The 24502-nt window shown below is 35.0% G+C and overlaps 1 protein-coding gene across 6 annotated transcripts in view; it reads right to left on the reverse strand.

Annotated features, from left to right (window-relative positions):
• The window catches only part of CNOT4 (CCR4-NOT transcription complex subunit 4), a 123653-nt gene that overhangs the window by 44757 nt on the left and 54394 nt on the right, over window positions 1–24502 (reverse strand). For 3 of the 6 annotated variants that reach the window (XM_012744715.2, XM_012744717.2, XM_012744719.3), the window contains exons 3-7: window positions 16322–16519; window positions 9781–9867; window positions 8926–9027; window positions 8071–8196; window positions 4697–4821 (exon numbers count right to left, since the gene is read on the reverse strand). In XM_012744715.2, coding sequence (XP_012600169.1) covers window positions 4697–4821; window positions 8071–8196; window positions 8926–9027; window positions 9781–9867; window positions 16322–16519 — 638 coding nt within the window. Of the gene's footprint in view, window positions 1–4687; window positions 4822–8070; window positions 8197–8925; window positions 9028–9780; window positions 9868–16321; window positions 16520–24502 lie in introns of all 6 variants that reach the window. The other 3 variants (XM_012744713.2, XM_012744716.2, XM_012744718.3) reach the window with 1 other exon arrangement.

Consider the following 24502-nt stretch of genomic DNA (forward strand, 5'->3'; position numbering starts at 1 on the left):
AACCCTATCTCTAACTGCTCTTCTTCTCACACTCATCCCACCCCACTCTGTAGAATAAATATGTTACACCAGTAGCTCTAACTTTTTTAGACTATTCTACTTAGGTGGGACAAGATACCCCAGCACACTTACTAGTTTGCTACTATACACATGTATAGTAACTGTATATATCCAAACACAACATGAGAAGAAAACTTAAGAGAAATATGATTCTAGGATATAAACTTAAAATAATCTAATAATCTACTAATTTTAATGTACATAAAATTTTAGCAAATCTTAACTCACCCACTTAGTTTACTAGTAAAAAGCTCTTAGTTTTGTGCAAAGCTGAAAGTGGGGAACTATACATCATTTACTCATAATACAAGACAGAAAATCTTTCTGGAGATCAATTTTATAAACACAGGCCATCTTTCATGGCACCTGTCCATACTTTGAGAATCACTGCTTTTGGCCACTCCTGAGTTCACCTCTAATCTACCTATAAGAATGAGCAGAGCAGCACCATCTACACCAATAACTGATAATTATTTTTAGGTCATAGATCCTCTCTCAAGAAAAATGTGTACAAATGCAAAATTTTACATAAAATTTCAGAGTTCAAAGATATCTACCCTGAGGCCTAGCCACAATTTAACAAGCTCTGCTCAAGACTTTTTTCTACAAGACCAGGGACCATAACTTTTCTAAATCTCAGGGGTTTACCAAATAACGCCAGGGTATGAGAACAGGATTCATGCAGTGACCATTCCTATTCTGCTGAATTAATAAGGTATTTTGACTACATCTTCAAGTCTATCAGAGCTTATACTTGATTTTCAATAAGAATATAGCAGTATTTTTTTAAAGACAGACACTTCACTTCATCTCAATGTAATTAAAATTAATAAATTCCTGTATAAATTGCCTTTCACCATTTCTTTAGCCAATCTATTACTGCCACCAATCTGTGGTTTAGGGAAAATTTTGCTAAAAAACCCATCAAATCCTAGGAATTCACAGTCCATCCACTAAATTTATCCTGTAATATTAAGCCTCAAGAACTAAAGATTTTCAGTCAAACTATATATAATTATGGCTTGGTTTCATTTAACTGAATTAATTTGATTAATGTTAAAGAGGTTTTTCCTGAGAGTTGCTCATAAGAATTTTACATCTAGACTAAGCTATGGCAGAGTGGGAGAATAAGCTTGGGCTTTAAGGTAACAGAGACTTTGCTAAAAATCTGGTCTATCACTTATTTTTGTGGGATTCTGGAAAATATTTAAACTCTTTGAAACTTAGTTTTCTTGTCTGTAGTAAAATAACAATATATACCAAATAGGAACTAATAAGGATAGTAAATGAACAAAAAAAACACCAAGTTTTTGTTCAACCCTCCTTCCCCCTAAGTCTAAAGCTGAACCTCTCCATTTCCTTAATGGGGGCTTGTCTGAGCCACAATATCAAGTCATAACCACTTATATTGAGTGATCTGCATACTCCATAACTCTTGTAACTAGGTCTGCTCACTGTCCTGGGCACAGCAGCCCACCCAGCTCCTGTTCCTTTCACAGTTTTTAGTGGGTACATAAATAGTGTCTTAATTTAATGAAGGTATTCAAAAGCCCCAACTTTAAAAATAAAAGATCCAGTCCTTAAGCATCACTATTGCATGGCTTCCTCACTTCCCACTCACATTTTGTGTATTCATCATTTCAAAGCAACTTATTCATATTAAAAAACAGCGCATCTATAGCTCAAAACTCAATGTGACTGATAACGCTCTAAAATTAATAATAATGGCGGGGGAACAAATGCCATGTTCCCTTTTGGAATTTTCTGCTCATTGAGAGAGGAATAAGACATATTACAGAAAATTTCACTTACTAACAATATGTTTATCAGGGGACCATGTCAGGGTTCAGTGAAGACTAGTAGCTATTGGTACTCTTAAGATTTGTACCTTGGCTTAATTTAAATAAGAGAAAACTACATTTTAAGTTGTGTCTCAATCCATAAGGTCCTGAACTTTGCTTTCTGCAATTCTTCCTGTAAAACTGATACTATCTAGGAATTCCAAGAAACAAGAACATGGAATCCTTCTTTTGAGTATCTTTTTTCCCAACTTACCCTGAAGAAGTAAAAAACATATCTCTTGAGTAGGACCAAGGAAATACACAATGCAAAGAGAAATACGAAAAGTCCTTATTTAACGTTATCAATAGGTTCTTAGAAACTACACCTTTAAGCAAAACGAGATAGAATGAAGCCAATTTTACCATAGGCTAATTTATGTAAATAAAAGTTATGTTCCTACAGTGTACTTCTGATCACATAAACATCACCAAACTTTTAAAGAAAGACTCCAAACACTTCTAACATTAAAACTGAAATAAATGTGAGCTATACATACATTTAAGAAAGATTAATAAAAACAAGTAAGATAATTACCCAATTTTTGGTTAATCAGTGAATGACAGAGGTTGTAGTAGTGGTGGGTTAAATCAAGAACCAAATGTTTGCAAAGTCAAAATTGTAAGGAGCACCTCCTGCCACCACACAGTTCAAACAAAAACCATAACTAATATGGTGGGCTCACTGAGCACTTTCATACTACATCATTTATTGTCATGCATTTATGTAACCATCATATAAAAATTTTAATTTCACTATAATTTGTATTCATTCATTCATACATTTTCCAACCTACTTATTTCAGTTTAGTGTCACCAGTGCCCATAGCCTGTCCCAGCTCAGGGTGCTAGGTAGCAACCAATCCTGAACAGGATGCCATTCCATCATAAGGCACATTCACACTGACGCCCACACTCATTCACACTGGGACAATTCCGAGATTCCAATTCACCTAGCATGCACAGCTTTGGGATGTGGGAGGAAACTGGAGTACTCAGAAAAAACCCACAGACATAAGGAGAACATGCAAACTCCAGACAGTGACCCAGGCTGGGAGTCAATTTTTTTCTCATCATTATAACAAAACAACATTAAATGAAATGATGTTATTCAGGGCCTGCTGAACACAAATAATTTTCAGTGAAAAGCTCTGGGTATTTAGATCTCATACAATATTTATTTTCTTCTATATACTTTCATAAATTTTTCACATTTCCTTCAATGAAAACATGTTACTTTTATATTCAGAAAATAACAAATGTTATCTCAAAGAGATCATCTAAATTTTAGATTTTGCTCTGAAACCACTAGGGGCTATAAATCCAGAATGTGACTTAAATTAGAATGACAACATTTTAAATGAGAACAATGATGTGTATAAATGTTAAAAGCATGTGAAATAAATGTTTACTACAATAACCTCATTCTTATACCAAGCACTAAAGAGATGGCAACCAATGAGATAAGTAATAGCATATGGTTCATCACAAAATAAATATACAGGGCTAGAAAAGGATGGGTACAAAAGATCAAAGGCAAAGATCAAAGCTTGTCAAACCAGAAAGATCTCTGTTTAGACTGAGCTTTTATTCTTAGCTTTGATATAAACAAATTTCACATAGTTTACTATACAATAACTTTATGTTTTGCTTTGTGGCCTATTTATATACACATATACATACATATGTATGTATGTATATGTGTATAAATAAGTATTTAAATAGCCTTTAATATTAAATAATATTTATTATCAAAGGGAATAAACAAGGACTTCAAAAATTGATACATAAGAATATTTTTTTGAAGAAATGGACTCAGACAAAAATCCATGTAGTTATTATTAGCTACATCTGAAAGATGGTTGTTACATTATTTTATTACTAAATAGACATTGGGCTATAATATTTAACACCCAGACATTAAAACATCACTTAGAAAAATTTAACTTTAAAATTAAAAAAGAAGACAGTTAACATATCCAAATTAATTATAGCTATTTACTTTTAAAATTCATTTGATATAAGTTAAACTTATCAATAAAAAAATAGAACAAAGTTCCTAATAAATCAAACTCATGGAATGTTCAGAGTAGAGTAAAATCCTAAAATTATTACATTTCTTAATTACGTAATTTTCTGACAGGCCATAATCAAATACAATCCAAGATATGAAGATCACCTTATCAGAATGAGACTCTCAGTACTAAAGACTATAAATTTGTTTAAGCACTGACGCAATATACTCTACCTAAAACTATGTTGGGGGTGGAAGATAGGAGGTGACAGGTCTCCTAAGTAAGATTCTGAATATGGAATACTCTCCTCACTCACAGAATATAACTTTAGTAATCTTGGGACTAGATATCCTTCAATATTTGTGTCCCCAACATAAAATGCTTCCTTGAGATAACTGCACTCTCTCTTTTACAGTACCCTCCGCCCCTGGTTATATCAGGGGGAAAAAAAAACCTAAATTAGGAGACAAGAGCCTTTTATACCCAACATCCTTTAATTTCCTTTTTAAGAAGGAGGGTGTTCCCTGGGCTCAAGGGAGTCTGCAAATCGCTGCAAAAGGTGAAGCCATCAAGAGGCTAGTCTGAGGTATTATCAGGGAGCAGCAGGCAGCAAACATTCAAACCCAGAAATTGTCACTCAACATTTCCCATATATCTAAACAATTTTGCATAAATGACAGACCTTGTCAACAGGCTTTTACCTGAAAAAGACAGAATGAAAAGACTAACAGATGTGAAGGTAAGATGTCTGAGTATGTGAATATCAATACTTACGTATCATACCTCTGCAGTGGTGTCACTTTGTTCTTATTCTTATCAACTGAACCCGTAGACAGCTGAAGAAAATTGGGATTTAATTTATATAATTCTTGAAGTAGCTTCTGTTCATATTCTTGGTGTTTACCCGCCTAATAAAGAAGAAATTAAAACTGCAGTGGGATTCACAAAATGGCTAGTATAAAATACTGAATTACCTTCTGAATTATTAAATATATGCTAAATTGAAAATACAGGGTATTTTCGTGGAGTCAGAGAAACCTGTGAGGATGACGTCACAAAACTTCCAGACCAATGAAAATTCCAATAAAATCACATGATATATATTCCATAAATTAACCTCTTTATTATATAGAAAAGCATATTAAGGAGAGAATATTTTCACTAGTTCAAAAGCTATACAGGTACAATTTAAATCTACTTTCAAATCTTTCGTATAAGAATTAAGTCTTATGACAGGTCATTACTGAGTTTTTTGAAAATCGACAACAATCAATTGATCAATTAATCTCCTTTTTAATTCAGAGATTGTCACAGATGAATAGTTTTACTATATTGACACTAAGCAAAAATTTCATTAATTTGTTTTTACTCTCTCCTTTCCTCCATTGCTACCAAGAGTAAAATAAAAATGTATTTTAAACTTTAGACCAAGGGTCAACAATTTGTAGCCAGTCGCCTGTTTTCATAAATAAAGTTTTATTGGAACACAGCCATGTCCACTCATTTACATACTATCTATGGCTGCTATTCTGTTACAATGGCAGAGGGATAGTACTACAACAGAGGCAGAGTGAAGCAGTTGTGACAGAGACTAATAAACTCTAAAATATTTACTAACTGTCCCTTTTAAGAAAAAGTTTGCCAACTCCCATCCTATATGCTTTAAATTTAGACATGAGACTAGCAACAAAGAAGCAATCGAGGGTGAGTGGCAGGTAGCTAGGCAAGGCAGGATCCAGTGAAGCTTCATCTATATTTACAGCTGCTACCCATGGCTTGAATCACCACCTGAGTTTCACCCCCAACCTTTTGTGGAAAAATTGTCTTCTATGAAACTCATCCTGGGTGCCAAAAATGTTGGGGACCACTGCTACATACAACAAGAGAATGCTGCATTTACTATAGTTGGGTAGCTGTACCAGAAGGCAACATTACAAATGTTATGGGAGAGATTAGGCAAAGACTGTGGAAGCTAATCATACACAAAAATAAATGATAATAAAATTAATTACTTTGAGTAACTTTTTACTATTTGAATGCACATCATGACTGGAAAAGTATCTTTACTTACCTTCAGGGATGTTAATTATTTTTAAATTATGGTCTAAATACATATTACAGCAAAATCAAAACGGAACAGATCAAAACAAAAGCAAAACAATAACAAGTGAGGGCAATGTCATTTAATTGAGTACAACTGTATCACATGTACTGCACAATGCATTGTTCCCTGTTCTTAGAGGCTATTTGCCTATTTCCGTTGGACCTATAAATATTTCCTATGGTACGAAATTCTGAACTAAGAAGTAACAAGGAAGATTTTCTGATTTTTGCCATGATATAACTTATTCAAATTTCCTTTCTACACCGAGGAAGTGTTTTTAACAGAGAAATCCCTTTTCAAAGTAATTTGAACTCAGGTGAAGAACAGGATGAATTCAGGACAATACTATGAAATAAATTTTAAATTATTTTTAAAAATACATTTAGATGTGGATTTTACATCTTTAAAACATGAAAAGCCTTGAAAATTCTTTCTGCAATCAATATTTCAAGAGTTATTATGGCTTTCATTAGCCACAAAGAGTTCAAGATGATATTAAAATGACTCTACAGGGGCAGTTCATAAAGACAGGTTAAATCCCATTACAAATGAGTTCCAAAGGACTGTCCGTACATTTTCTTTTATTGTTCAATAAGACTTGAGACAAGGTCTTACTCTGTCACCCAGGATGGAGTGCAGGAGTGTGATCATAGCTCACTGCAGCCTTGAACTCCTAGGCTCAAGGGATCCTCCTGCCTCTCTGCTTCCTGAGTAGCTAGGACTATAGGCCCATGCTACCACACCCAGCTATTTTTAAGATTTTTTTTGTAGAGATGGGGTCTTGCTCTACTGCCCAGGCTGGTCTTGAACTCTTGGCTTCAAGCAATGTGCCCCCACCACAGGCCTCCCAAAGTGCTGGGATTATAGGTGTGAGCCACCACACCCAGGCCACTAAACCTTTAAATGAGATCAATTGGGCCTTGGATATTCTTTGATAGAAATTTTCATTGTAACTGAACATGTCAGTAAAGTATACCTCCACCACTAGCTAAAATTCAGTTTGAAATGGTTCCATCTTAAATTTCATTCAAAAAACAAAACAAAAAAGCATACACTGAAGAAATCAGTAAATCCTTGTTAAATATCAGACAGACCTTATTTTAACATTGTTTTTGAATCATAGAGACCATACTATCAAGAAACTCCAGTGAATTTATCATAATGGGATTTAATCTGTACTAGCTCCAAGTCAAAAAAGGTAATACTTCATTTTATTTAACAATATTCTCTTAAAGGCGTCTCCATCAGACTGTCTCTAGTTTGACCTGGAGAATGAAAGGTAGCAATGAATGCCCCCCACCTTCTACATGAGAAGTATTCCTGAAAAGTCCACAGCAACAATCTGAAGTCCTCATCTACAATAGGGAAGTGCAGCATTGTGCTTTGGTATAATCCTCATTTAATATGCCGTATGGTCAATATTTTTACTTGTAAAGGTATGTTTATACTACAAATTGAAAGGAGACAGGAGAAGAGGATATGTAAAAAAGAACATAGGATATTAAACCTTCAATTCATCCTTTACAGGATAATGATTCAGGGGACACTTTCACTGGGAGAATCACTGTAATAAAAATAATGTTAGCTTATTAGTATCATTTGATAGAATATTACTTTCTGATATGCTCTGTAAAGAGTAGAGATTGGCCAACAAAACAACCAATTTAAGTACAGAATCCCACTTAGCTTTCATTTTGTTGACATTCCCCTTAAAGTAGCATTTACCAAAGTGCTTTCCTTGGTCAATTAAGTTCTGGTTGTACACCCCCCTCTTACACATGTATTATCATATTAAAGACTTTGAGAAGTCCTACAGAAAAGAAACCTGTTTATCTTCATTTTCAAACTTAGTTGACCATAGACCCATTTTTATTGTAACAATATCCTGCAGAACTGACATTTTTTGAAACATTTTGTTTAGAAAATGCTACTTTAAACTAATACTTGTTTTTTCAAAAAAATCAACCCCTTAGTTTTTGCTTTTATAATTATAACTTATAAAGAAAAAGTACTCCCTTTTCTACAAAGTTGATAATTCACATGACTTTACTACCTGCATTTCTTCTTTTGTGAAGCTTGCAGCCTCATCCCCCAATTCATGTAGATACATGCAGTCGGGTTTGGGACACTGCATATTCTTTAAGAAGTAACTGCAGTATTTTGTTGTACCTAGAGATGCCTGCAGGAAGAAAAGGGGTAAGGGAAAAGAAGACTCAAAATATGAACTGACACCACAATGAAAATTTCCATATTTAGTGTTTTCACTTCACCTAAAACCAGGCACAGACGAGACAAAACAAGAAGTATGGCTGCGAATGCTACAGAAATGTACCATCACTGGTAGGATTTATTACAGATGATGCTCATTTGGAAGAACTAAAGAAAACATCTCAATCTATGGTTTCCAGAACTTGAATACCCAAATCTTCTTCCCTATATATCAAGAGAGGAGATAGACAAAAATCTGTTCCATGTTATGAGTGGTTAGGCACACAAGAAGGCAAATCCTTTTTCTAATTATGCCATCCTTCTATTTACATGAAGCATTGTTGGGACCTTTTGCTAAAACCTAAATCAATGACCAAATATTTAAGGACAAAAAATTAGAACCATTACCATTTCTGATGAGAAGAATAATGGTTTCATTTTCACAAAATTATATGTAAAAATGGGAGGTTTGTAAAGATTATCCCCTAATAATGAATGTGTTTATTCCTATCTAGCAAAACAGAACCCTATATAAGTCAGCAGTAAACAAATTAGTTATCATAGGTTGGTAAGAATACCTAAGACACAATCTTAAAATTAACAGTCTTAAAATTTAATATATAAATGGTAGATTCTCCTCAACTTATACATCTTATCCCTTCCCTTTTAAAAGAAAAAAATAACAAGAGGACTGTATTACCTTAAGTGTTCTGCCATCTACTACCACATTGTTGACACATTGTATGGCTCTGAGAGCATCTTCTGACCGGATATAGGTTACATAAGCACTGGCACTTGGACCCTAAAGTGAAAACATCCCATTCCACTGTTAGTAGTTTCAAATTAAACAACACTTAAAAAAAACTGTCTTACAATCTAGGAAATTCTAAAGACCTTCACTACTACTATTATTAATAGTAATGACAATAATTAGAAGTGGTAGCAGTTTTGATTAAATACTATACTAGCTCATGTAAAAGCAATCACACTTAATGGGTTTTATCTGATTTAAAGTAGACTATCATATATGAATAAAATATTATCTTTTGCTTGGTATTTATTTTTTTAAAAAGTCATTTGACAGGCTCGTCAAGGTTAAAAAATTTGAAATTTACAGATTTTTAAAAATCAGATTTAAAGATACTGTGTCCTATTGTGTTTTGTCAAAAATAAATACTATAACAAACAGTATTCTATCTGCTAATACCAGCATAACAAAGATGTTCCATTAAGTCTTTAATATCTAAAAATACTATGAATTAGAAATCCCTATCTATCAGATTGCCTGATAACAGACTCAACTACCCCTCCCCTTCACTCCATCACTAAATCTTTGTTTTACTATTTCCCCCTTACTACTGTCAACTTACTATTAAGTCTTAGAAGGGTCAAATGAGCACCAAAAATTCCCCCACCCCACCAACAGAGGTCACTACACTGTTTAAGTCCATGTACCTCAAGCTTTCTAATCACAGAAAGCAAATTTTCCTTCTGAACAGCCCAGGTCAAGCCCAGACCATAGGGAGGAAAGGCAAAAATCCCTATAATTAGTTACCTGTGAGCCTGCATATGATGTGCTATTATTGATGACAACTTTATGTATTTTACCAAACTTCCCAAAATATTCTGGTCGTTTTAAAACCTATAAAAGAAGAAGAAATAAGGTATAAACTGTCCCCATTTTCATCAACTTTATCCTTATAATGGGAACATTCACCATCCCTCTTCAGTGAAAATATTAATGTTTAAAGTTTTCTAACAAATGTGACTACTTCCTAACTGCAATTTGTATAGCTAAACTTACAAGACATCAAGAGTTTAACAGCTATTCTTTTTTGACCCACTGAATAGAAACTGAGATTCATTAAGTTTGCTATTGCCTACTATGTTCTAATATCATACCAATAATATGAGGAGATCTTACCTTCACAGTATTTTTAAACATAAAATAGATCAAAGATCTTAACTACACTATTATTAATAAATGATCCTTGTAAGAAAGTAAATCTCAAAACTATGACCAAAATTACATATTACAGCAGGGATAGAACTGAAAGAACAGATGTAAGTAGACTAGTCCTTACTCATAAAGCTATTGCATATAATATTTGATATACATTAAAATACTGATAATAAGCTACAAATTCAAAATAAAACAGAGTGCCCCCTCGACCTATGCTTTATGATTTATCATTGTGTATATAGTTTCCTATTATCAATTTCAGCATTTCTGAACTGCCCTGTGGGTTATTGTTCCCTCTTTTCCTGCTAAATGACATTTGCGAAACAAATTTGTACACTTCTTTTTTTATTACTTGGTTACTTCTTGGTGGTTATTTCTCCCTCATACTTATCTCACCCCTTTCACTTTGTGATCACTATGTGAATTCTTTTAGCTTCTTTTACAAACTTAACCTTGGCTAATTCGACCAGTATGTAACTTGATACAAAAACCTCTCCTATGGGTGTAGTGACTCATGCCTATAATCCCAGAAATTTGAGAGGCTGAAGTAGGAGGATAGTTTAAGGCCAGGAGTTTGCGACCAGCCTGGGCAACACAGCAAGATGCCATCTCTACAAAAAATTAAAAAACAAAACCAGAAAACCTGCCTGAGAAGGAAGAGAGAGAAAAGAGAAGAGAAGAGAAGAGAAGAGAAGAGAAGAGAAGAGAAGAGAAGAGAAGAGAAGAGAAGAGAAGAGAAGAGAAGAGAAGAGAAGAGAAGAGAAGAGACCAGAAAACCCTCTCCCATGATTTGTAATTACTTCAAAATTAATTTGTGGTTTTCCTAGAATTTACCTTTAGACCAACCATTCCTAAAATTTCTCCAAATAACAACCTCTCTCTCAATGTTTGATAATATTCTTACACACTTATAATCTAGCTACAATGTTCTGCATAGAATCAAAGCTTCATGAAATAGTCTATGGTTGGTGTACCATTAATTCTTAGTCTTCAACTTAATCCATGTAAAGTCATTAATCTTACCATATTTTATTGTAGGTGCTTATAAGTACAGGGTTGTGATGTTTGCTACAGCCAATTTTAATGTACTAGAAGATGAGCTGATTACACTGGTCTTTAATCTTTTTTCCATTCAAATCCCCTGAAGGATATGATAGTAATAATGGCTAGTGCAAGGACCCTCGGGTTATTCCAAACAAAGTTTCTGGGTTGAAGGATAGGGAAGAGTATAGTTTGAAAATGCTTCCTGGCAAGTAGAGTTTGGAACTGCATCCAATATTACAGCTGGATGTAAACCAACTCAGCAACTGGCCTCACAGCTCAAATACCTGCTCCAAGGGGTTCAGGCTGGTCACAGGTTATCCCGTATCAGCATCTCATATATGTGACTTTATGACAGTGGTTCTCAAATGAGGGAAACACTCAGGGGGCATTTTGGAAATTTGTGGAAGCCTGTGTTGGGGGAAACTGTAAAAGCAACTGGGATACACTACTAGTGTTCAGTGGATAGGACCCAGGGATATCTTACAAGGCTCATGGTTAGCCCTGCACAATAAAGAACAGTCCTGCATAACTTTTCAATGTCCTGCAAGATGTTCATGAAGCTGAGGAAGCCTGTTTATAATTAAGTGAACCTAGAAACAAATCCATATTACATATAAACACAAAGTATTTTCCTAGTTTTGACATACATTAAATGTATAGAAAAGTAGATAATATATAATCAAAGGAAGTCTACACATGCTTTGGTTGAAATTTTACTAAGATTTTTTCAGAAAAATCACATCATTGGCATTTCATGGAAGCTGAGCTGCCAATATATACACCTATAACAATCTGCATTTGTAGTTGTCACTCTCAGTGATTCTATAAATAGTGCTGGAATCTTACTACTTTATTATGTGGTGTAAAATAATATTTCAAGAACTTGAATACACATAAGTCTAGTTAAAATGCAGATTCAGATCCAGTAGGTCTGAGGCAGTGCCTGATAGTGGGCATAATAACCTATCACTAATGCTACTGGCCCAGAAATCATACTTGGAATAGCAAGGTTCTCAAGCAGCAGTGCCCAAGAATTTACATGTAGAAGTAGTCTTTCCATATTTACTTTCCTTTTATTTCTCCGTTATATATTTTTTTCAAATTATGTGTGTAGACAAATTATATTATCAAGAAGTCATTTCAAGAAAGTCAAGGGATATTATAAAATACTAGTTTTTAAAAAGTGGGCACTGAATCTGGTAAGTGTGAATATCACTGGTTTATGGAAACAGTCCCTTGCCAACATTTGGGTATAACATCTTCACAATAACATGAGACTGGTATATAATTACACTGACACGTTCACACTGCAGCTAGAAAGATATTTTCAAAGCACAAACCTAGCTATGTCACTGTTCATAAGAATATTCAACAGCTTTCCTCTGCCTTTAGGATAAAGAGCAAACTCCTTAGCATGGTTAGAAAGCCCTTCATGATTCATCACCACTTACCTTGATAACCTCATCTCTCACCATTGCACTCTAATCTTCCAGTCAAACAAATCACTTGTAGATTGAGGTCTTTTTCATCCAGAAGCATTTGTACAGTTCCTGTACCAGAAGCACTTTACCCCAAAGATAGCAGAGGGGTAGTTACCTCCCTCCCAAGGTCAGGTGCTATCCTTTGTGCCTCCATAGCCTACAGTACTTCTCCTGTGTATTGTTACTTTTGTAAATAAGCAGGTACTACCCTGCTTATCCAGTTTATGCTCAGTGTCATGTGGTGCCTTACTGTAGGTACTCAGTAACTGTTTACTGAAAAACTGAACTGTCTTAGTATTGAACAAAAAGAATTACATGAATATATAACACTAGTGGGCCTCAAAGTATTAGCAAATGACTAGTGGCTGTTAAGAAACAGGCTGCCCAAGCAGGGGAAATTCAAAGAATTTAAACTCTCCATATTAACTTGAACATTTCAGATTCTGCCTAAATAACCAGCAAAATAGTATTCTAGTGAATAAAGTAAAGGGTCAGGGAAGTAGACAGAGTACCCTGTACATCAGCACATTATCTAAATACTTGCTGTCATGTATTTACCTCACAGTGGGCCAGTTTTAGTACTAACAGACTATAAAAGGCCATATGACAGAATTATAAATATCCAATGGTATGCCTAATGACTAAAATGTCTTGCTATATATTCTTTGGGAACACAGTCAAGTATTCATGGACACTACAGAGAAAAACAAAAACTTGGTAATCAGATGGATAGAAGAGTATAAATGAATGGGTGGGTGAACAACTGGCCCAATCATCAGTATACAGTGGAACAGGAGCTGTAAGACCATAGGCAAGTCACACAAATTCTCTTTGCCTCAGTTTCTTATTTGTAAAATGAACTGTTGTGTCTCTTAAGTCTTTTCGTTTCTCAAACAAGCTGTTCTCTCAGGCTACCACACTGGGAAACTACTGTTCATATATGCTGCCTAGCTAACACCTATTAATTCTTCAAGCCTACCTTAATTATCCTTCCTTAGAGAGGCTTTGTGACTCTCCACATTAAGTACTCAACTGTTATATGTTCCCAAAGAGCTGTGTACTTCCCTTTTTATAATGCTTAACACACATGTAAGCACTGAAATTGTCTTCCCCACTAGTCTGTAAGCCTGTTAAGGGTAAAGACTGTGTCTGGCTTGCTAACTACTTTATTTCCAACATGAAAATGCCTAGCACATGTTAAGTATTCAAGAATTAATTTTCAGAATAAATGAATTAGGTCACTATAAATCTACAATTTTAGGACTTAGAATCTGAAGATCATCACTGTCTATAATCTAATCACTGCCTCTAATTGCCATGTCTTCTAAGATAGTTTTTCTATTAACCAATAAATGAATATATTTGACAATCTTGGCATGAAGCTTTCTGATGTACAAAAATTATTTTCAAACTAAGCCTTAATTATTCTTAAACTCTCCCACATTTTGTTAATCGGAATTTAGTCAAATATCAAATTGTTCATCATCCAAAAGCTAAGTAAACTATATGGATCTTCTTTGCTTTGAAAGTAACACTAACAATTTGAAAATTCTTTTGAGTTTTCGGTGAAGTCAACTTTAAGTTTTCCAAAAACTGAAAAGGTTATATAGACAAATTAAATGAATTTTAAAAGATATTTTAAAGTGGTAGTATTTAATAAAAAATAAAACACTTGTCTCTGGTCTTCCTAGGCTTTCAAGAGAAATAAATGAAAGTAACCAATGTTGAAAAAAATTCATTGTCCTCCACCAAGCAACAATGATTTCAAAAGTATGAAACTAGTAATTTTTTAAATAGACTTAAGATAAAATGCTCTCTCACTAATCACCACCTAGATTAATTTCCTTCTGTATAATCGGTCTTCAAATTAATCTTACTGGAGTTATTTGAAATGGAAAAAAGAGATCTCTATAAGTAAATAAAAACTTATAAATCACAGACACAAAAAAAGAGGTAGGAAACCCATAATCCAAAATCAGATTCAATCTATGGCTTAATTACATCCAGCTTTTGAGTGCTGCTTCATAAACCTCCAGTGCTACAGCTGACCAAATCAAAGATGTATTACTAAAAACAAGTACATCCATATCCAAGAGGTCTCATATCAAGATAAAAATTCAGTTTCAATAAGGCAAAAGTAGATTCTAAACAACAGGATTAGTAGGAGTAAATAGAGGCAGAAGTGCCCTCTTGGTTAAAAAAAAAAAAGGCAGTTGAAAGAGGGAGATAAAAGGGTTAGTGCAAAGTTGAGGTGGTGTTCAAGGAAATGGTCAAGGGTGAGGTGGGATTCTGGCTGCCTGGGGAGTAACCAACAGCTAAAATGAAGGGAGAACTGGTTGCTGAAGTTGAGTCACAGGCCTAAAATGAGCTCTCTTCTTAACATTTCTTATTGAGGAAGTATTTTACTGTATAAACTTTAGACCATTCCCTTTGGCTCTGGAAAGAATTTGGTCTCCTGAGTATCACACAATTCCCCCATTGACAGCATTCCTGGACCTAGGTCCTAATAATTTGTGAGTTGCCTTCTGGTTTATTGTTCATGATAGATCCTTCTTAGTAACATTTCCCTGACTCACTTCTATTGATTTTTGAAGTAAATTCTTTGTAAATAAGTATTTATTATTCTCTCTAAATTAAGTTTTATAAAAACAGATATCATACTCCTTAAAGTTCCTACTCCTGGGCCCTTAGCATGAAGAAAGGTTCCTACCTCCTCAAGCACATTCACTACAAAACCCTCCCCCTGATTGGAACCATAATGAATCTTACTTAATCCCTTTTCAAGAAGTACTTTTAGAAGATCCCTAAAATCTAGCTCTCTCCTACTTAAGAAAACACTCTTGCTGTCTAAAAGCTTCTTCCATTTGCCTTCCCCAAAATCTAGTCAGCACCTCATGGTATACCAGAAACTAAAAATTAGTAGATGCGTATCCAAGGGTCTCAAGGAAAATATGAGTTTGACATTACTCTAATAAGGCTGGTGGTGGAAGTAGAAAAAAAGAGGTAGTAAACAAAAAGGTTAAGATCTCCCCTGCCTCCAAAAGAACGACAAAGAACTGTCCTTAATTTCACTTTATCAAATTCTCCCCCTTTCCTCCAAACTGTCTTACAATAAGTTAAGAATAATTATCCAGCACAACAACAGTTCTGAAAAACCAAGAATAACTACTTTGGAAGGATAAATTAAGCAATGCAAGTTACTAAGATCTCTAGTTGGTTCAAGTAACTGCATCTCCATTGTTGATCGTTATACAGCTACAGAAAAGAGGAAAGAAAGAATATTCATGTCACATGATAGTCCTAACAGCAAAAGAATCATTACCCAATTTTCACAGACTTTTGGCACTAAAGGGGTCTTTAGAAATCTAGTTCAACTCTTTAATTTTACAACTTAAGAAACTGAGGCTAAGAACGATTAAGACACTTGCCTAAGATCACAACTGGTCATTGGTTTTTAGCAATTATTAAGAAGTCATTTCTTATTTTCTCCTAAGATTTAACATTTTCAGAGGAATCTGACAGTTGAGCAGAGTCAACTGTTTATTTTCAAATAAGGTAAGTAAACAGAAAAACTATCAAGATGACAAAGAAAAGAGAAGACGACTTACCTCTGGGTCTGCTAAGCGCTGAGACAGACCTACAACAAAGACGAGGTTTTTTTGTACAACACGTACACTAGCCAAATGCTTGCGATTTTCTGATATTTTCTGTTTTCTCTCATTTTGTTTCTGTTTTTTCTCATTCTTTATCCTTTGCAGTTCTTCTTGAGAGAGTGGTTTATAAACTGCTGGGTCTTCTGGATATGGCTTTAAGCATAAAACAAACACAGAGGTTAGTATTAAATAAATTAGTAGGGAAAACTGCATGAATAACAATTATCTAATTCCAGATGGTATATATGTGGTTATTTGTTATTTTCTGAATGTTTTAATTGCTTAAAAATATTTTTTTATTTAACAAAAGGTAAATGTTAAAATAGTTCTAAAAATACTTATTTTTTGGAGAGACCACCTTTAGTGCTAAAACTTAACAGGGACCACCTTTAGTGCTAAAACTCAACACCAAAGGTTTAAAACAAAACAACGACAACAAACCAATCTTGGTATCCCCAAGAGTATCCAACATGTTTCATGGGAAGAATTAGCTTCTAAGGTGCTGTGTAAGAGGTGAAGAGTATAAGGTCTCTCATCTAAATATAGGTTTTACATATTATAATAAACAAATATTTAATGAAAACCTACTATGTGCCGGAAGATTAATGAAATTACACATTCCCGGTGCAAGAGGGAGAGAGATGGGCAAATAAATAACAATATATACTCTGGCTCAGGAGTTTGAATTTAGTTTCAACACTTACTAACATGTGGCTGTAGGCAAGTTAATGAAACTATGCCTCAGTATTCTCAAAGTTAAATGAAAACAATCTTAAAGGTTGGTGTAAAGACAAAATAACACTCATAAAGCAATTAGTATTATTCCTGGAACATAGTTATCCCTTAATAAACATTAGCAAATTTCATTGTTGTATGTCTTTGATCTTTTCCTTCTCAGCATTATGATATCATTTTCATTCTTACTGCTAATGCCAAGGCTACTTGTGTTCTGGAGAAGAGCTGTGGAGTCAGAATACCTAGCTGTGAATTCTATCTCACCCTTCACTATCTAATAGACGTTTTGGCTAAGTTATGTGACCTTCGTGCCTCTATCTTCTCACCTGTAAACTGGAAATTTCAGTATTTTATTTGAGTGTTTCAGTGAGAGTTAAAATAGATAATACACTTCTAAAGTGATTAAAACTGTGTCCTGCACATAAGCATTCTAAAAATCAATTATTATAACTACTAATAAATACTGTTAATGATAAATGGAAGATGGAGCACATTAAATACAGCAATATTTAAAACTGGGTATAAAGAGATTCCAAGAACAGGAAACACAACTGGTTAGGACTTGTACCTATCAAAATACAAGAATGGGGGACAGCAGAAACAATGCCAACAAGAAAAAAAGTAGAAACAAGAGTGAAAGAAATTTCACAAGCCTGAAACCTTATTCCTTTAACGTGAAGTTACTTTCATATCTTAACACACAAGCAAAAAATAAAAGCCAATAAAAAATCTTTAATGCGTGAACTTACTCAGACTGATGCTGAAGGCAGTAAAGTGTGATTTTACTTTATGGTCCTCAACTTCTACTAACATATATCCTAAGGTCTCCAAACCCCCTATTCTTTCCTGTTTATGCCCATTTTTAACTTTAACTTACTGCATTTTAAGAACCTTCAACTCTTCATAGTTTACCTTATCATCAATAAACTAGACTTTGTTACCTAAAAAAGATTCAGGTGTAATTCTTAATGGTTCTATAGGATATAAGTACCTTACTATTCAACTTCCACATGAAGAAATCTGAATCTCTTAGCTAATTGGTCCTGTTTGGTATAGTCTTAACTTATTCGTGAGTGGAAGACAGACAAAATAGGTTAGTAATTTACCTGACTTTTGTATGACTTTAGGACGTTCTCCAGGATCAAATATAAATTTATTATGGCTCATTTTAGGAGCTCAATAAATATGTGCCAACTGAACACCAAGCTACTCTCTGTAATTAGAAATGTGGCACTGCTAATTGCCTAAAAAAACAAAGCAAATCACCTAAAAACAAAAACAAAAACCTTGCATTCTGGATTAAAAAATAAATTATTTATTGCTTTTTAATTTAAGGAATCAAATGGTTAAAGATCTATTAAAATAAGTTCAATTCCTCAATTATGTAGTCTTCATTTAAGTTTTTTTCAATGTTTCTTCTGAAAACTTCTTATCCACTTACTCTCCTTTTCACTTACTTTTCTATGCCCATATTAATTCTCTTCATCAAATCTTAATCTGCCTTGAAGCTATTTGGAGCTGTAAAGGCACAAATATAAAACTTGTATAACAAGCATGAAAAAGTATAAAAATGAACTATCTGTTAACCAATTAAAATACCTTTCTATAAGATCACTTAAATTTTTCATTTGCACACAGAAAAGCTGTTTTCTACTTCTGGATTTCAGGGTAGCTCCTTTTGGAGTGAAAGCTGTTGCTCTTCACTAACATCTACTGTGTTTCCCTGAAAATAAGACAGGGTCTTATATTTATTTTTCCTCAAGAAGACACCCTAGGGCTTATTTTCAGGGGATGTATTATTTTCCCCTCAAAGCCTCAGTTTGCAGCATTCACAGAATGGCCAGGACCTGACAGGGGGAGCCGACCTTGTTGGTGGGGCTGCCTGCACCTTTCCGGTCACCTCTGGGATAGTAGCTGTCACGATGGGGCAGATGGGAAGGGCTGCTCGTCTTCTTTACTGCTCCTCGATGAAATGCATGGCTTGTGCAGATCCGCTGCGTAACCACACCCATCACTAGGTCTTATTTTTGGTGTAGGGCTTATATTGCACAAATGCTTAAAAATCCTGCTAGGGCTTATTTTATTGGTAGGTCTTATTTTCGGGGAAACACGGCAGAATGGCCATGATCCACTCCCTGAATGTATCAAACATATGGATTGCTCCTAGCTTTGTTTCAAAAATGAGGGGAAAGAAGCAGCATTCAAAGCCCAAGGCCAGTCCAAGGTGGAGAGTCTTTGACAAGAATGGCCCCAAGATGAGACCCAGCCAACTTCCAAAAGGTAATCTCAGAATAAAAACAAACTATAAACCAAAGGATAGTCTCAGGATAAGAACAAACTACAGAGAGGTCAGAATAAGATAAAAGAAGGTAGGGGAAACCACACTTGAGAAATTATCGAAGCCAACCCTAGGTAAGAGTTACACCCCTAGATGTGTATCTTGATCAAAGATCTTCAAGCATGCAGTATCCCTAATGCAATGTTTATAGGATCCTACAGAAGGCAAATGAAAGCCTTTCAAGAGGAGGGCAAATCCATCCTAGGCTTTGGGGAATGTACAGATAATTTTCTCAATGACAATGACTAGGAAGCAGCCACATTAACTAAGCACATATAGAAAGAAAACCACATGAATAACCAACAGAAACATCCCCCCATAGACTTCAGCTACCTGATTACTGAATAAATATTTTAAAACAATTATGTTCATCTGTTTTAAAAAGATGTACAGAAAAAGTTAGCCAGCTATGGTGGCACGTGCCTATACTCTCAGCTACTTGGGAGGCTAAGACAGGAGAATCACTTGAGCCCAGGAGTTTGAGGTTGCAGTGAGCTATGAAGAGGCCAATGCACTCTATCCAGGGCAACAGAGCTAAACTCTGTCTTAAAAATAGATAAATAAATAAGATGTAATAAGCTTGAAAATATCTGCAGAGTATAAGAATCTATTTAAAAATAATAGCAAGTATGAATAAAGAGCAACTATTTCTTGTAGAAAACACAAAAATCATCAAAAACTCAATGGACAAATATAGCAGCAGATTGGACCCAAAGAAGAAACTATTCAAACATGAAGATAGATCAGAAGACATTATCTATTAACCCATTAAAGAGAAGATAGAAAAAACATAAGAGATTAAGAGACACGGAAGACAGTAAAAAGATCTGAAAATATTTAGCCCTAGAGGATAGAAAAAAAAGGTAATATTTGAAGTAACAGCTTAATTTCTTTCTAGAACTAAGGAAACTCAGCAGCCCAGAGATTCAAAAAGTTCTACAAACCTTAGGCAGAAGAAATTTTTAAAAATACACAAGCGAGCTCTACCTTTTGGAAATGGCTAATATTTCCACTGTGACCTAATAGTCAATTTTTGTGACCACTGCTCTTGTATTTAAAGTTTTGTATAACATTATGCACACACACACATTTTGCCGAGTTACTAAAATTCTCCATTTTCTTTTTATTGTATGCTTTATCTGTCAATTTCTAAAATATAGGCATTAAGGTCCATTATGAATATTGATGTCATGTTTCTCCTGATTATAACGCCTCAATATACTTCAAAGCTTTGCTGTTAAATAAAGATTCATGAATTTGTGGATGTTTTATCAGTAAGAAAAATTCCTTTTGCTCTTTTAAAATGTGTTTGATCATAGCAACAAAGAAATTAAAGTTCCTAGGAATATACTTAACCAAGGAGGTAAAAGACCTCTACAGGGAGAACTATGAAACACTGAGGAAGGAAATAGCAGAAGATGTAAACAGATGGAAATCCATTCCATGCTCGTGGATTGGCATACTCAATATCATCAAAATGTCTATACTACCCAAACTGATCTACAGATTCAATGCAATACCTATTAAAATCCCATCAGCATTCTTCACAGATATAGAAAAAATAATTTTACGCTTCGTATGGAACCAAAGAAGACCCCGAATATCAAGAGCAATTCTAGGCAACAAAAACAAAATGGGAGGCATTAATATGCCAGATATCAAACTATACTACAAAGCTGTAGTAATTAAATCAATATGGTATTGACAAAAAAATAGGAATACTGACCAGTGGAACAGATGTGAGAATCCTGATATAAAACCATCCTCATATAGCCATCTAATCTTTGACAAAGCAGACAAAAATATATGCTGGGGTAAAGAATCCCTTTTCAATAAATGGTGCTGGGAAAACTGGATAGCCACCTGTAGAAGGCTAAAACAGGACCCACACCTTTCACCTCTCACAAAAACCAACTCACGCTGGATAACAGACTTAAACCTAAGGTATGAAACTATTAGAACTCTAGAGGAAAAAGTTGGAAACACTCTCCTAGACATCGGCCTGGGCAAAGAGTTTATGAAGAAGTCCCCAAAGGCAATCACAGCAACAACAAAAATAAATAAATGGGACATGATCAAACTACAAAGCTTCTGCACAGCCAAAGAAATAGTCATGAAAGTAAACAGACAACCTACAGAATGGGAGAAAATTTTTGCATCCTATGCATCCGATAAGGGACTGATAACTAGAATATACTTAGAACTCACGAAAATTAGGAAGAAAAAATCAAATAACCCCATTAAAAAGTGGGCAAAGGACTTGAACAGAAACTTTTCTAAAGAAGACAGAAGAATGGCCAACAAACATATGAAAAAATGCTCAACATCTCTAATCATCAGGGAAATGCAAATCAAAACCACAATGAGATATCACTTAACCCCAGTGAGAATGGCCTTTATCAAAAAATCTCCAAACAATAAATGCTGGCGTGGTTGCGGAGAGAGAGGAACACTCCTACACTGCTGGTGGGACTGCAAACTAGTTCAACCTCTGTGGAAAGCAATATGGAGATATCTTAAAGCGATACAAGTGAATCTACCATTTGATCCAGCAATCCTATTGCTGGGCATCTACCCAAAAGATCCAATGACACTCTACAAAAAAGACACCTGCACTCGAATGTTTATAGCAGCACAATTCATAATTGCAAGGCTGTGGAAACAGCCCAAGTGTCCATCAATCCAAGAATGGATTAATAAAATGTGGTATATGTATACCATGGAGTACTATTCAGCTCTAAGAAACAATGGTGACATAGCACATCTTATATTTTCCTGGTTAGAGCTGGAACCCATACTATTAAGTGAAGTTTCCCAAGAATGGAAAAACAAGCACCACATATACTCACCAGCAAACTGGTATTAACTGAGTAGCACCTAAGTGGACACATAGGTACTACAGTAATAGGGTATTGGGCAGGTGGGAGGGGGGAGGGGGGCGGGTATATACATACATAATGAGTGAGATGTGCACCATCTAGGGGATGGTCATGATGGAGACTCAGACTTGGGGGGGAGGGGAAAATGGGCATTTATTGAAACCTTAAAATCTGTACCCCCATAATATGCCAAAATAAAAAAAAATAAAAATAAAATGTTTGATCTTGAATTTTATTATGACTAATATCAGTATTAATAAATTTTTTTCCTATTATTTCCATTTGTCCACTAAATCTTTTTTCCCTTGTTTCATTGATATTTTTCTTATAAATGCTCCTAGTCAATCACTTCTACAACTTTTATTAGGGAAAAGAACAGTCCCCAATTTCCTCCCTCTTTCTCACTAGTTGTCTCTCCCTAGAAATAATCATGTTGACTCTTTTAGATAATTTTGTCATTTACTACAATGTCTCTAAAAAACTTGCTTGTATTGCTTCTCTTTGATTTTTCAGTTTTAAATATTATCATGTTATGCAAGTTGAAGATTTAGCTTTTTCAGCCTTCCTTATCACACATCCCAAGTCCACTTCCTAACCTTTTACCCTAACTTTGGTTGGGTCAATATTCAGCATTATTATTCAAAAGTCATAATGAATAGAGAGGACAGTGGTCAAAATTCCAAGAGGTTGAAGCAACTGAAATTTATAGAGCAAAATACCACAAAGAGGAAGTCAAAAAGAATTCCAGAAGTCTACATAAAGAAATACTGTGGAAGCTACTTTTCACAGGTGGTTTTCCAATGAAGATACCTGACAGAGTTCACATCATTAATAAATTTGGGGAAGAAATAAAAAAGAATACTGATCACATGCAACTTGCAGAAGATAATTAGGTAACATCTCCCAACTCACTTTATGAGGCCAGTATTACTTTGATAACAAATCTAAAAACAATACAAAGTAAAACTACAAATAAATACCCTTCATGACAGAGACAAAAAAAATCTGAAAATATTACCAAATTGAATAAAAATATAATGAATGATAATAAAGTGGGGTTTATCCTTGGGACTAAAGGTTGATTAAAAAATCAATATAGGCCGGGTGCTGTGGCTCACGCCTGTAATCCTAGCTCTTGGGAGGCCGAGGCGGGCGGATTGCTCAAGGTCAGGAGTTCAAAACCAGCCTGAGCAAGAGCGAGACCCCGTCTCTACTATAAATAGAAAGAAATTAATTGGCCAACTGATATATATATAAAAAATTAGCCGGGCATGGTGGCGCATGCCTGTAGTCCCAGCTACTTGGGAGGCTGAGGCAGAAGGATCACTCAAGCCCAGGAGTTTGAGGTTGCTGTGAGCTAGGCTGACGCCACGGCACTCACTCTAGCCTGGGCAACAAAGCGAGACTCTGTCTCCAAAAAAAAAAAAAAAAAAAAAAAAAAAAAAAAAATCAATATAGATCACTTTCAACAGAATAAACGGAAAAAAGTATGACCACCTCAATAGAAGTAAAAATGGTATTTGGCAAAATTCAAAACCCATTCATGATAAAATCAGCAAATTAGGAATACAAGAAAACTTTCTTGAGCTGAAAAAGACCATCAACAAAAAAACATGTATAGGCCAGGCGTGGCAATTCACTCCTGTAATCTTAGCACTCTGGGAGGCCAAGGCCGAGGCGGGCGGATGCTCAAGGTCAGGAGTTCGAAACAAAGCTGAGCGAGACCCCGTCTCTACTAAAAATAGAAAGAAATTAATTGACCAACTAAAAAAATATATACAAAAAGTTAGCCAGGCATGGTGGTGCATTCCTGTAGTCCCAGTTACTTGGGAGGCTGAGGCAGTAGGATGGCTTGAGCCCAGGAGATTGAGGTTGCTGAGAGCTAGGCTCTTGCCATGGCACTCACTCTAGCCTGGGCAACAAAGTGAGACTCTGTTTCAAAAAAAACAAAAAACAAAAACAAAACATGTATAGCCAACAACACATTTAATGGCAAAATACTCAACATCTTCCTGCTAAGATTGAGAAAAAAGACATCTTTCTTACCACTTCTTTTCAGTGTTGTACTAGAAGGGTTACCCAGTGCAATAAGGTAGGAATAAGACTTAAAAAGCATAAGAGATTGGAAAGGAGGAGGTAAAACTATCTTTATCCAGAGAAGACATGATGATCATATATGTAGAA

This window comes from Microcebus murinus, chromosome 9 (genome assembly GCF_040939455.1).
Source record: "Microcebus murinus isolate Inina chromosome 9, M.murinus_Inina_mat1.0, whole genome shotgun sequence".
Taxonomy (NCBI): domain Eukaryota; kingdom Metazoa; phylum Chordata; class Mammalia; order Primates; family Cheirogaleidae; genus Microcebus; species Microcebus murinus.